Source organism: Heterodontus francisci, chromosome 18 (assembly GCF_036365525.1).
Source record: "Heterodontus francisci isolate sHetFra1 chromosome 18, sHetFra1.hap1, whole genome shotgun sequence".
Classification (NCBI taxonomy): Eukaryota; Metazoa; Chordata; class Chondrichthyes; order Heterodontiformes; family Heterodontidae; genus Heterodontus; species Heterodontus francisci.
In genome coordinates this window covers 88,901,367-88,915,858 of record NC_090388.1, presented here as the reverse complement: position 1 = coordinate 88,915,858, position 14,492 = coordinate 88,901,367, and the positions used below count along the sequence as shown (strand labels likewise).

The 14,492-nt window shown below is 45.3% G+C and overlaps 1 protein-coding gene across 6 annotated transcripts in view; it reads left to right on the top strand.

Annotated features, from left to right (window-relative positions):
* Window positions 1–14,492, top strand: part of LOC137379762 (ubl carboxyl-terminal hydrolase 18-like) — a 287,737-nt gene that overhangs the window by 60,400 nt on the left and 212,845 nt on the right. For 5 of the 6 annotated variants that reach the window (XM_068051106.1, XM_068051105.1, XM_068051110.1 and 2 more), the window contains exons 4-5: window positions 5,422–5,518; window positions 10,115–10,257. In XM_068051106.1, coding sequence (XP_067907207.1) covers window positions 5,422–5,518; window positions 10,115–10,257 — 240 coding nt within the window. The remainder of the gene's footprint in view (window positions 1–5,421; window positions 5,519–10,114; window positions 10,258–14,492) is intronic. The other variant, XM_068051108.1, reaches the window with a different exon arrangement.

The following is a 14,492-nucleotide window of genomic DNA, read 5'->3' as shown; positions in this document are numbered from 1 at the left end:
GAACTTGCAAACTCCACACAGGCAGTACCCAGAACTGAACCTAGGTCGCTGGAGCTGTGAGGCTGCAGTGCTAACCACTGTGCTGCCTAGTCCAGTAAACCTCCTCTGTACTGCCTACAACACATTTATATCCTTCATTAAATAAGGAGACCAGTACTGTACACAGTTCTCCAGATGTGGTTTCACCAATGCCCTGTATAACTGAAGCATAACCTCCCTACTTTTGTATTTAATTCCCCTCGCGATAAACAATAACATTCGATTAGCTTTCCTAATTATGTGCTGTACCTGCATACTAACCTTTTGCGATTAATGCACTAGGACACCCAGGTCCCTCTGCATCTCAGAGCTCTGCAATCTTTCACCATTTAGATAATATGCTTCTTTTTTATTCTTCCTGCCAAAGTGGACAATTTCCCACTTTCCCACATTATACTCCATTTGCCAGGTCTTTGCCCACTCACTTAACCTATCTATATCCCTTTGTAGCCTCCTTATGTCCTTTCCTACCTATCTTTGTGTCATCAGCAAATTTAGCAACCATACCTTTTGTCCCTTCATCTAAGTCGTTTATATAAAATGTAAAAAGTTGAGGCTGCAGCACAGATCCGTGTGGCACACCACTCATTACAAAATGACCCATTTTGCTTTCTCTCTGTTTCCTGCTGGCTAGCCAATCTTCTATCCATGCCAGTGTGTTACCCCCTACACCATGAGCTTTTATTTTCTGCAATAACCTTTGATGTGACACCTTATCAAATGCCTTCTGGAAATCTAAGTACAATACATCCACCGGTTCCCCTTTATCCACAGCACATTTAACTCCCTCAAAGAACTCCAATAAATTGGTTAAACATGATTTCCCTTTCACAAAACCATGTTGACTCTGCCTGATTATCTTGAATTTTTCTAAATGCCCTGCTATAACGTCTTTAATAACAGCTTCTAACATTTTCCCTAAGACAGATGTTGAGCTAACTGGCCTGTAGTTTCCTGCATTCCATCTCCCTTCCTTTTTGAATAAAGGAGTTACATTGGCTATTTTCCAATCTAACGGAACCTTCCCCGATTCTAGGGAATTTTGGAAAATTGAAACTAACGCATCAACTATCTCACTAGCCACTTCTTTTAACACCCTAGGATGAAGTCCATCAGGACCCGGGGACTTGTCAGCCCGCAGTTCCAACAATTTGTTCAGTACCACTTCCCCAGTGATTGTAATTTTCTTGGGTTCCTCCCTCCTGCCATTTCCTGACTTACAGCTAATACTGGGATGTTACTTGTATCCTCAATAGTGAAGACTGATGCAAAATACCTGTTCAATTCATCTGCCATCTCCTTATTTTCCATTATTAATTCCCCAGACTCACTTTTTATCGGATCAATGCTCACTTTGTTAACTCTTTTTTGAATATCTATAGAAACTCTTACTATCTGTCTTTATATTTGTAGTTAGCTTTCTTTAATACTCTAATTTTTCCTTTCTTATCAATCTTTTAGTCATTCTTTGCTGTTTTTATATTCTGTCCAATCTTCTCACCTGCCTCCCATCTTTGCGCAATTATAGGCTTTTTCTTTAAGTTTGATACTATCTTTAACTGTTTTAGTTAACCATGGATGGTGGGTTTCCACCCTTGGAATTTTTCTTTCTCGTTAAAATGTATTCTGAGATATCCTCTTAAATGTCTGCCACTGCATCTCTATTCACCTATCCCTTAGCCTAATTTGCCAGTTCACTTTCATTAGTCTGCTTTCATGCCTTCATAATTGCCCTTATTTAAGTTTAAAATACTGATCTTGGACCCACTCTTCTCTCCCTCAAACTGAATGTAAAATTCAATCATGTTATGATTGCTGCTACCTCGGGGCACCTTAACTATGAGGTCAGTAATGAAAAGCAAAATATTGCAGCTGCTGGAAATCTGAAATAAAAACAAGAAATGCTGGAACCACTCAGCAGGTCTGGCAGCATCTGTGGAAAGAGAAGCAGAGTTAACGTTTCGGGTCAGTGACCCTTCTTCGGAACTGACAAATATTAGAAAAGTCACAGGTTATAAGCAAGTGAGGTGGGGGTGGGGCAAGAGATAACAAAGGAGGTCTAGATTGGACCGGGCCACATAGCTGACCAAAAGGTCACGGAGCAAAGGCAAACAATATGTTAATGGTGTGTTGAAAGACAAAGCATTAGTACAGATTAGGTGTTAATACACTGAATATTGAACAGCAGCAAGTGCAAACCTGAAAAGAAACAGTGGGTAAGCAAACTGAACAAACTAAGATGAAATGAAATAAATGCAAAAAAAAGATTGTAAAAAATATAAAAAAGAATGTAAAAAAAAAGGAAGAAAAAATAACTAAAAATGAAAGTAAAATGGGGGGCTGTCATGCTCTGAAATGATTGAACTCAATGTTCAGTCCGGTAGGCTGTAGTGAGCCTAATCGGTAGATGAGATGCTGTTCCTCGAGCTTGCGTTGATGTTCACTGGAACACTGCAGCAATCCCAGGACAGAGATGTGAGCATAAGAGCAGGGGGGAGTGTTAAAATGGCAAGCAACTGGAAGCTCAGGGTCCTGCTTGCAGACTGAGCAGAGATGTTCCGCAAAGCGGTCACCCAGTCTGCGCTTGGTCTCCCCAATGGGGAAGGAAAGGAGAAAGGAAAAGGAGATGGGGTAGCTATTATTAAAAAATGAAATGAGTACAGTAGTGACAAATTATCTTGGCTCAGATGATCAAGATGTAGAATCAGTTTGGATGGAGATAAAAAATAGCAAAGGAAAGAAATCACTGGTGGGAGTAGTTTCTCAACCCCCTAACAGTAACTATACTGTAGGACAGAGTATAAATCAAGAAAAATGGGGGCTTGTCAGAAAGATGCTGCAATAATCGTGGACGATTTTAATCTTCATAAAGATTGGACAAATTCAATTGGCAAAGGTAGTCTGGAGGATGAGTTCATAGAATGTTTTAGGGACAGTTTCTTAGAACAATATGTTCTGGAACCAACCCAGGAGCCATCTATTTTATACCTGGCACTCTGTAATGAGACAGGATTAATTAATGATTTCATAGTAAAGGATCCTCTAGATCATAACACGATAGAATTTCACATTCAGTTTGAAGGTGAGAAGTTTGTGTCTGAAACTAGTGTCTTGAGCTTAAGTAAAGGCAATTAGCAGGATATGAAGACAGAGTTGGCTAAAGTGGACTGGAAAATGAGTTAAAAGTAAGATAGTAGAGAAGCAGTTGCAGATATTTAGGAGGTATTTCATAACTCTGAACAAAGATATAATGCATTGCGAAAGAAAGACTATATGAGAAGGATGCATCAGCCGTGACTAACTAAGGAAGTTAAGGATGGCATCAAATTGAAAAAAAAGGCGTATAATTCTGCTAGAGGTTAGTGGTAGGCCAGAAGATTGGGAAACTTTAAGAAAGCAGGAAAGGATAACTGAAAAGAATAATAGAGAGAAATTAGATAGTGAGAGTAAACTAGCAATTTACAATAAAAGCTTTGACAAATATATAAAGAGGAAAAAAGTAGCTAAAGTAAGTGTTGTTCCCTTAGAGGATGAGACTGGGGAATTAATAAAGGAAAACTGGGAACTGGCAAACACTTTGAACAAGTATTTTATATTTGCCTTCGCAGTAGAAAACAAAAGAAAATCCCAAGAATAGTTGAAATTCAAGTTGCAAAAGGGAGGGAGGCACTTGAAACAATCACTATCACTTGGGAAAAAGTACGAGGAGAACTAATGGTCTAAAGGCTGACAAGTCCCCTGGACCTGATGGCCTGTATCCTAGGGTCTGAAAAGAAGTGGCTGCAGAGATAGTGGATGCATTGGTTGTAAAATTCCAAAATTCCTGAGATTTTGGAAGGTACCAGCGGACTGGAAAACCTCCGTTCAAGAAAGGAGGGACACAGAGAGCAGGGAACTAAAGGCCAGTTAGCCTAACCTCTGTCATTGGGAAAATGTTAAAATCCATTATTAAGGAAGTAATAACAAGACATTTAGAAAATCATAATACAATCAAGCAGAGTCAACATGATTTTATGAAAGGGAAATCGTGTTTGGCAGATTTATTAGAGTTCTTTGAGGATGTAACAAGCAGGGTGGATGAAGGAGAATCAATATATAATGCATTTGAATTTCCAAAAGGCATTTGGTAAGCTGCCACATAAAAGGTTACTGCACACGATAAGAGCTCAAGATGTTGTGGGTAATGTATTAGCATGGATAGAGGATTGGCTAACTAACAGGAAACAGAGTCAGGATAAATGGGTCTTTTGCAGGTTGGCAAACTATAACTAGTGGAGTGTCACAGGGATCAGTGCTGAGACGTCAAATATTTAGTCTATATTAATGACTTGGATGAAGGGATGAAGTGTACTGTAGGCAAATTTGCTGACAATACAAAGGTAGGTGGGAAAGCAAGTTGTGAGGAGGGCACAAAGGTGTCTGCAAGGAGATATAGATAGGTTAAGTGAGTGGGCAAAAATTTGGCAGATGGAGTATAATGTGAGAAAATGTGAGATTGTCCAGTTTGATAGGAAGAATAGAAAATCAGAATATTATTTAAATGGAAAGAGACTGCAGAATACTGCAGTACAGAGGGACCTGGGTGTCCTTGTACATGAATCACAGAGAGTTAGCATGCAGGTACAGCAAATAATTAGGAAGGCAAATGGAATGTTGGTAATTATTGCAAGGGGGATGGAGTATAAAAATAGGGAACTTTTGCTACAACTGTACAGGGCATTGGTGAGACCACACGTAGAGTACTGCGTACAGTTTTGGTCTCCTTACTTAAGGAGGGATATACTTGCATTGGAGACAGTTCAGGGAAGTTCACTAGATTGATTCCTGCGATGAAGGGGTTGTCTTATGATGAAAGGTTGATGGAGTTTAGAAGAATCTTATTGAAACATATAAGGTTCTATGGGGGCTTGATAGGGTAGATGCTGAGAGGATGTTTCCCCTCGGGGTGGGGGGGTGGAATATAGAACTAGGGGGCACAGTTTCTGAATAAGTGGTCTCCCATTTAAGATTGCGAGGAGGAGGAATTTCTTTTGTCAGAGGGTCATTAATCTATGGAATTCCCCAGAGAGCAGTGGAGGTCATTGATTACATTCAAGGCAGAGTTAGACAGATTTTTGATCTACAAGGGAGTCCAGGCTTATGGAGGGCAGATAGGAAAGTGGAGTTGAGGCCACAATCAGATCAGTCATGATCTTATTAAATGGTGGAGCAGGCTTGAGGGGCCAAATGGTCTACTGCTGCTATTTTTTATGTTGAGGAATTGTCTGAGTGTTTGGTATTGTAGAGGGGAGATGATTAGGGAAATGCAGGGTTTTAGGGCAGTCAGTTGTCAGGGAGCATTCTGCCCTATGTATCAGACTAACTTTGTGTGTCTTCTGACAGGTATAGTGGGGCTGACGAATTGTGGCCTTACCTGCTGTGTCAATGCACTGCTACAGAGCTTCTACCTGACGCCTGAATTTACATCCATACTACAGCGGTAAGGCTTCCCCTTTCATTACACATGGAGCGGTGAGCAATTGTAGCATGTGAACATTCACCTCTGGAAGCTAGGCTCACACCAGCGGACACCTGTAGGAATCGGAGTCTGCTGGATGGATGGACTCTGTAGAAAGTGAATTGGGAAATTTCAACCTAGCACATGGTGATCATAGCAAAACTGCCCCAAAAAACAGGTAATATGTTGTCAGCATCAAGCAAAGGGGCCAAAGGGATGTGGATTGGAGTTCACCCACAAAGTTTGGATATAGCTTTACTACCCTGTGCTTATACCTGCCCCAGTAGTGTTTGATGGGACAGTGTAGAGGGAGCTTTACTCAGTATCTAACCCCGTTTTTTTTTCTTTTTTTCCTTTTTTTTTAAGGTGGCCTTTATACCCCAGGCCCCTGGCTCCTCCACAAGCAGGGTTCCACTTGCTCCTTCAGAAGGGGCTGCATGTACAGGGGCCTCCCACTCCCCTCCTCCTGAGGGCTCAGGAGCTCCTGCCCAGGCTTTGCAGCCTTGATGGTGGTGGTGGCAGGGGGAAACTGGGGAGCCGAACCAGGAGACAGCTCCCCCCCCAAAAGCTGGGCACTGCATCTCAGGGCCCTGTGTTACCTCAGTGGAGGGATGCCTTCTCCTCTTTTTCCCAGTTGGGTGCGGAGTCTCAGAGACCTCCGCACCCTCCTTTTTTTAGTTACCCTGGGCCTGAGCCCAGCCCTGGGGCAGATGGGTTCCCCGGGATTGGGACTTCGGCTGAGCTCAGGCTCGAGTTGTGCCATGGTGTCCAGGGGACACACCTCTCGGTGTTTATTTTTTCCCTGCACTTTCCACTCAGATGGGCATTCCCCTCCCTGCCGGAGGCCATGAAAATCACAGCCTCCGGAATCGATCAAGCAGTGTCTGTCGGAGGAATGGGGGAGTGGGAGGAGGTGCAGCGGCGCCACCCTGGGCCGCCGAGGTAGAGTTGGTGGCCGGGAGGTTGGGGCAGTTCTTGCGAACATGCCCCACCCCCTTGCAGACGTGGCACCGTGCCCCGTCCAAGGTCCAGAAGAAGCGGTAGGTCGTCCCCTGGAACTCCACACTGAAGTGGCCCTCCAAGACCACCTCCTACGCCAGCTGCATAAATGGCTGGCGGTGGAGGGAGTAGACATGTCAGAGGCTGTGCTCCCGAAGACCAAGCGGAAATGGGGTGATCCCCGACCTCACCTCCCCCGTTGGTGCAGGTGGGGGAGGAGGAGTTCATCAGGAATGAAGGGCGGCACATTTGACAACATTATCCACTGCGCAGTGGCCCCCAGAGGGTCCATTGGCAGGAAAGTCCCACCCACTGTGAGCCATATACTCAGGGCTAGGGACACCGCCCGCTTGGTCTTCAGGAAGAACACAGCCCTCCCGTACATCTTTTAGGCTGCCACAATGGCCGAGGGGCCGACACCCTCGGCCATTGCCTTAACACATGCCTCAATAGTCATGGTTGGGTGGGTGTAACTCTTCACCCTATGCTTTGATAAGATTTTAAATGGTGACGGGGCCACAGGAGCGGCTGCCACAGCTGCTGCAGCATAGGAAGGTCCCGCCACCGGAGAGGACTGAGAAGCCATGGGGTACAAGAGTTACATGCACTGTGTGTTGAGAGCAAAAAAAAGTAAATACAATAATAAATCGGAAATGCAAACACTTAAAGGATTATAGCAAAGGGGAAGAGGCTGAGGGAGAGGAAGGCCAGGAGGAATCAGTCTTTGTTGGTATTTACAAAAAAGAAGTCTTTTAGCTGGTCTTCCAGTTGGGAGGGTGGGGTGTTGTCTTTACCTGGGTCAGCTGTGAGCTGCCCAGGCACACACCTCTTTCGATGTTGAGATATTAAGTCTCTTCACCTGGGCAGCTCCAGCTGTTCCAGGCTCGGTAGTTGGGGTGGGGAGGAAGCTCCCTTTCCAAAGGTGTTAAACACAGGAGCTCCCTATTGAACAATACAGCTCCACCCAAGGTCTTCAGGTCTCTTCTTCCCCCACACCCAATAATCAATGAAAAAGACTTCAATGTGAAACAAACTCACAGAAGCGCTTCCAGTTCTCTGCCTTCCTTTGTTGCCAATGTAGAAAAACCTTTCTTTCAATCTCAGACTCCCCTCTTGCAGCACACAACCTCCAGCCTCTGCACACAGCCATGGTCAGCTGAACCTCGTTAACTGCTCAGCACCTCCAATTAGGCAGCAGCCAACCCCAGTGCTGTACCAGCCCTGGGAGTGTTTGATATGGACAGTGTATAGGGATCTTTACTCTGTATCTAACCCTGTTTTTTTTTTTTCTTTTTTTTTCTTTTAGAGGGAGCTTTACTCTGTATCTAACCCCCCCTGTATCTAACCCCGTTTTTTTTTTGTGTTTGATGAGGACAGTGTAGAGGGAGCTTTACTCTGTATCTAACCCCCCCGTACTGTACCTGTCCTGGGAGTGTTTGATGGGGACAGTGTAGAGGGAGCTTTACTCTGTATCTAACCCCGTGCTGTACCTGACCTGGGAGTGTTTGATGGGACAGTGTAGAAGGAGCTTGACTCTGTTTAGTTTAGAGATACAGCACTGAAACAGGCCCTTCGGCCTACCGAGTCTGTGCCGACCATCAACCACCCATTTATACTAATGCGACACTAATCCCATATTCCTACCACATCCCCACCTGTCCCTATATTTCCCGACCACCTACCTACACTAGGGGCAATTGCTAATGGCCAATTTACCTATCAACCTGCAAGTCTTTGGCATGTGGGAGGAAACCGGAGCACCCGGAGGAAACCCACGCAAACACAGGGAGAACTTGCAAACTCCGCACAGGCAGTACCCAGAATTGAACCCGGGTCGCTGGAGCTGTGAGGCTGCGGTGCTAACCACTGCGCCACTGTGCCGCTGTATTTAGTTTAGTTTAGAGATACAGCACTGAAACAGGCCCTTCAGCCCTCCGAGTCTGTGCCGACCATCAACCACCCATTTATACTAATCCTACACTAATCCCATGTTCCTACCACATCCCCACCTGTCCCTATATTTCCCTACCACCTACCTATACTAGGGGCAAGTTATAATGGCCAATTTACCTACCAACCTGCAAGTCTTTGGCATGTGGGAGGAAACCGGAGCACCCGAAGAAAACCCCTTTTTTTTTTGAAGGTGGCCTTTATACCCCAGGTTCCTTTTATGTATTTCACGTCGAGGGGGCCTTTATTTCTCAGGCCCCCCCTTATATACATTTTATAAAATAACTTTATTAAAACAGATAAATAAACCAAAACTCAAATTAAAATGCCATTCTCGACATCAATTGTGCACTCCAGTCCCTCTGGTGCCCACCGGTCGCGGAAGGCTTCAAGCATACTGGCGGACACCACCTGCTCCTCCTCCAGGGACCTCCGGGCGTGGTATCTAACCCCGTGCTGGACCTGCCCTGAGAGTGTTTGGTGGGACAGTGACTAAGTGTTCCTTTTTGTATTGCCTACATCCTAAAATGGATAAACTGGCAACTGACCTAAGGCTGATGTGTCCCAGCAGACTCACTTTGAGCCATTGTGATAGCAGGATCACAGTGAGTCTCCAGTAGACAGGGAGATTTAACTGAGAACTCAGGTGTTTCTGGCCTTTAAAAGAAAGAAGAAAGAACTTGCATTGATATCACGCTTTTCATGACCTCAGGACATCTCAAAGTGAATTACAGCCAGTGAACTGTTTTTTGAAGTGTAGTCGCTATTGTAAAGTAGGAAATTGGACCGTTTATTTGCACACAGCAATGTGAGAATAACTAGATAATCTGTTCTTGGGATGTTGATTTTATTCAATGCGACTGGAATACAATGTTGTGGAAGGGATGTTTCAGTTGTACAGAGCTGTGGTTAGACCCCTTCTAGAGTGCTGAATTCAGTTCAGGCACTGCACCTCAGCGAGGATATATTGGCCTTGGAGGGGGTGCACTGCAGATTCAGTGCAGAATGATAGCAGTTTAAATGATGAGGACTGCTTGAATAGACTAGGCATGTATTTCCTTGTGTAAAGCAGATTAAGGGGTGAACTAATCAAGGTATTTTGGATGATTCGGGGATTTGATAGGGTGAATAGAGTGAAACTATTCCTCTGCTGAGTGAGTCCAAAATACAAGGGAATAATCTTGAAATTAGATTGAGGCCATTGAGGCCTGACGTCAGGAAGCACTTTGCCACACAAAGGGTAGTGGAAGTCTGGAACTCTCCCAAAAAGCTGTTGAGACTGGGTTTGTAATGGGTGTTAAAGATTAGTGAACCAAGGTGGGCAGATGGAGCTAAGATACAGATCAGGCGTAATTTAATTGAATGATGGAACTGGCTCGAGGGGCTGAATGGCCACTTGCTGTTCCTGTGTTCCACACTGCCTTACATTTTCTGGGTGTGTCATCGGCTCCCCCATTATGGGAGAAAGACCAGAAAGTCTGGGGCAATATAACAGGGGCAATATAACAGGGGTGGAGAGCTAGCCTCAGTAGAACGAGCACCTGTATGTACTACAGTCCTGTCAGTCAGAGCCCGTCGCATTTAAACATTGGCCTCAACCTCAATCTCTTTTCTCATGGAATGTTACAGGTGGAATCAGAGGAGCGAGGTAGCTGTCCCATGGAATATCCCTTATGAAATGTGTCGATTGTTTGACCAAATGCAAACCTCAGTGTCCGGTAGGGTGAGTGTGGAGGAATTTCTGCACTGCCTGACCCAGAACCGTGTGAAAGGTGGGTGCCGGGATACTTGGCGGTGATTCAGGGATTGCTGTAAATGTGAGATATTGCGTGCAGTAGTAGTCACAGTTTTGTAATAACTCCTGAGAGCACTTGTTCCTGAGCCATCCTGTCTGTGTAACTGAAGCCCAGTTACAAGAATAACGTTTAGCAAACTATAGGAAGAGAGAAACTTCTATCTCTTTAGTGCCTCCATGACCTCAGGTTTGTACCAATGACGTACTTGTCTGAAGTATAGTTTTAATGTAGGAAATGCAGCAAACGATTTGCACAAAGCAAGATCCCACAAACAGCAATGCGATCAAGACCAGATAATCTGTTCTAGTTACATTAGTTGACGGATAGGTATTGGCCAGGACACGGGAAAACTCTCTGCTCTTTGAATATGCTGTGACATCTTTTGCATCTGCCTGAGAGGGCAGAAAGAGCCTCAGTTTAATGTCTCATCTAAAAACAGCACCGCCAACAGTGCAGCACTCCCTCAGTACTGTCCTGGAGTGTCAGGCTGGATTATGGGCTCATCTCTTTGGAGTGGGATTTGAACCCACCACCTGACAGAGGTGAGAGTGCAACTGAAGCATGGCTAACATCCAAAAATTGACAATTCATCTTTGCTTCAGGTCCCAGTATTACTACCAGCATCGGAACTGAAGGGACAAATTGTAAAAGGGGTCAGTTTCAAACCTGTTGTGTCTTCATTCTTTGGGCATCCACCACCCTGGGCCTGGGCCTCAGCAGGGACAAACAGACTGGGCACACCCTGAGAATGTTCATGCAATCACAACCAGTCACGTCATGGGTGTGTCCACTTTGTGACCCCCTCTAACTCCAGTTATTCTTGGGAACTGAAGGAGAAACATTTCATTTTTACCAAGTTAAATGAATGGGCGGCACAGTGGCGCAGTGGTTAGCACCGCAGCCTCACAGCTCCAGCGACCCGGGTTCAATTCTGGGTACTGCCTGTGTGGAGTTTGCAAGTTCTCCCTGTGTCTGCGTGGGTTTCCTCCGGGTGCTCCGGTTTCCTCCCACATGCCAAAGACTTGCTGGTTGATAGGTTAATTGGCCATTATAAATTGCCCCTAGTATAGGTAGGTGGTAGGGAAATATAGGGACAGGTAGGGATGTGGTAGGAATATGGAATTAGTGTAGGATTAGTATAAATGGGTGGTTGATGGTCGGCACAGACTCGGTGGGCCGAAGGGCCTGTTTCAGTGCTGTATCTCTAAGTCAGCAGAGTATAAAAATTGGCAAGTCATGCTGCAGCTGTACACAACCTTAGTTAGGCCACATGTGGAATATTGCGTGCAATTTTAGTCGTCACACTACCAGAAGGACGTGGAGGCTTTGGAGAGCGTACAGAAGAGGTTTAACAGGATGTTGCCTGGTCTGGAGGGTATTAGCTATGAGGAGAGGTTGGAGAAACTCGGATTGTTTTCACTGGAACGATGGAGGTGGAGGGGCGACATGATAGAGGTTTACAAAGTTATGAGTGGCATGGACAGAGTGGATAGTCAGAAGCTTTTTAACAGGGTGGAAGAGTCAGTTACTAGGGGACATAGGATTAAGGTGCGAGGGGCAAAGTTTAGAGGGGATGTGATCAAGGTGTTGCTTGACCGGGAACCAATGTAGGTCAACGAGCACAGGGCTGATGGGTGAATGAGACGTAGTGTGAATTAGGATACAAGGAGCAGAGTTTTGTCTGAGCTCAAGTTCATGAACAGTACAAAGTGGGAGGCCAGCCAGGAAAGCTTTGGAATAGTTATGTCTAGAGGTAACAAAAACGTGGATGAGGGTTTCAGCATCAGATGAGCTGAGGCAGGGGACAGAGACAGATGATGCTATGGAGTTGGAAGAAGGCAGTCTTGATGATGGAGAGGATATAGTATCTGAAGCTTATCTTGGGGTCCAGTGGGATAGTGAGGTTGCAAATGGTCTGTTTCAGCCTGATACAGTGGCCAGGGAGACTGATGGAGTGCATAAATACACATCAATCTGCGTGTATACATATAAGTTTTTCTGTGTACATTAGTCTGCACGTATGTGTGTATGTGTCTACATTGGTCCACATGGGCACTCGTGTATGTTGGTATGTGAATGTGCACATCAGCTTGCATACATTGGTTTGGCCCTTCAGTCTGACATTATCTCTCCTCAAAGAACAAAGAACAGTACAGCACAGGAACAGGCCATTCGGCCCTCCAAGCCTGCGCCGATCATGATGCCTGTCTAAACTAAAACCTTCTGCACTTACGGGGACCGTATCCCTCTATTCCCATCCTATTCACGTATTTGTCAAGATGCCTCTTAAACATCGCTATCTTACCTGTTTCCACCATCTCCCCCGGCAGCAAGTTCCAGGCACTCACCACCCTCTGTGTAAAGAACTTGCCTCGCACATCCCCTCTAAACTTTCCCCTCGCACCTTAAACCTATGTCCCCTAGTAACTGACTCTTCCACCCTGGGAAAAAGCTTCTGACTATCCACTCTGTCCATGCCACTCATAACTTTGTAAACCTCTATCATGTCGCCCCTCCACCTCCATTGTTCCAGTGAAAACAATCTGAGTTTATCCAACCTCTCCTCATAGCTAATACCCTCCAGACCAAGCAACATCCTGGTAAACCTCTTCTGTACCCTCTCCAAAGCCTCCACGTCCTTCTGGTAGTGTGGCGACCAGAATTGCACGCAATATTCCAAGTGTGGCCTAACTAAGGTTCTGTACAGTTGCAGCATGACATGCCAATTTTTATACTCTACGCCCTGACCGATGAAGGCAAGCATACTGTATGCCTTCTTGACTACCTTATCCACCTGCGTTGCCACTTTCAATGATCTGTGGACCTGTACGCCCAGATCTCTCTGCCTGTCAATACTCCTAAGGGTTCTGCCATTTACTGTATACTTCCCACCTGTATTAGACCTTCCAAAATGCATTACCTCACATTTGTCCGTATTAAACTGCATCTGCCATTTCTCCACCCAAGTCTCCAACCGATCTATATCCTGCTGTATCCTCTGACAATCCTCATCACTATCCGCAACTCCACCAACCTTTGTGTTGTCTGCAAACGTACTAATCAGCCCAGCTACATTTTCCTCCAAATCATTTATATATACTACAAACAGCAAAGGTCCCATTCAGGCAGTGTGTTCCAGATTCCAAGAGGTATAGATAGGGTAGATAGCCAGAGTCCGTTTCCCATGGTAGGGGTGACTAAAACTAGAGGGCATAGATTTAAGGTGAGAGGGAGGAGGTTTAAAGGGGATCAAAGGGGTAAATCTTTCACACAAGGAACAGTGGGTATCTGGAATGAGCTGCCTGAGGAGGTGGTGGAGGCAGGAACAGTAGCGCCATTTAAGAGGCATCTGGACAGGTACTTGAATGAGCAAGGCATCGAGGGATATGGAATTAATGCAGACAGGTGGGATTAGTATAGATAGACATTATGGTCGACATGGACGCAGTAGGCTGAAGGGCCTGTTTCTATGCTGTATGACTCTATGACTGTACCCTCTGGGCGAAACAGTTTTTCCTCAAATCCCCTCTAAACCTCCTGTCCTTTACCTTAAATCTATGCCCACTGGTTATTGACCCCTCCGCTAAGGGAAAAAGTTTCTTCCTATCTAACCTATCTATGCCCCTCATAATTTTGTATACCTCAATCAGGTTCCCCCTCAGCCTTCTCTGCTCTAAGGAAAACATCCCTCGCCTTTTCAGTCTCTCTTCATAGCTGAAATGCTCCAGCCCAGGCAACATCCTGGTGAATCTCCTCTGCACCTTCTCCAGTGCAATCACATCCTTCCTATAGTGCGGTGCCCAGTACTCCAGATGTGGCCTAACTAGTGTTTCATACAGCTCCATCAGAACCTCCCTGCTCTTATATTCTATGTCTCAGCTAATAAAGTCAAGTATCTCATATGCTTTCCTCACCACCTTGTCTCCCTGTGCTGCTGCCTTCAGTGATCTATGGACAAGTACACCAAGGTCCCTCTGACCCTCTGTACTTCCTAGGGTTCTACTATCCATTATATATTCCCTTCCCTTGTTAGTCCTGCCAAAATGCATCACCTCACACTTCTCAGGAGTAAATTCCATTTGCCACTGCTCTGCCCATCTTACCAGCAGGTCTCTATCGTCCTGTAATCTAAGGCTTTCCTCCTCACTATTTACGACACCACCAATTTTCATGTCATCTGTGAACTTACTGATCATACCTCCTATGTTCAC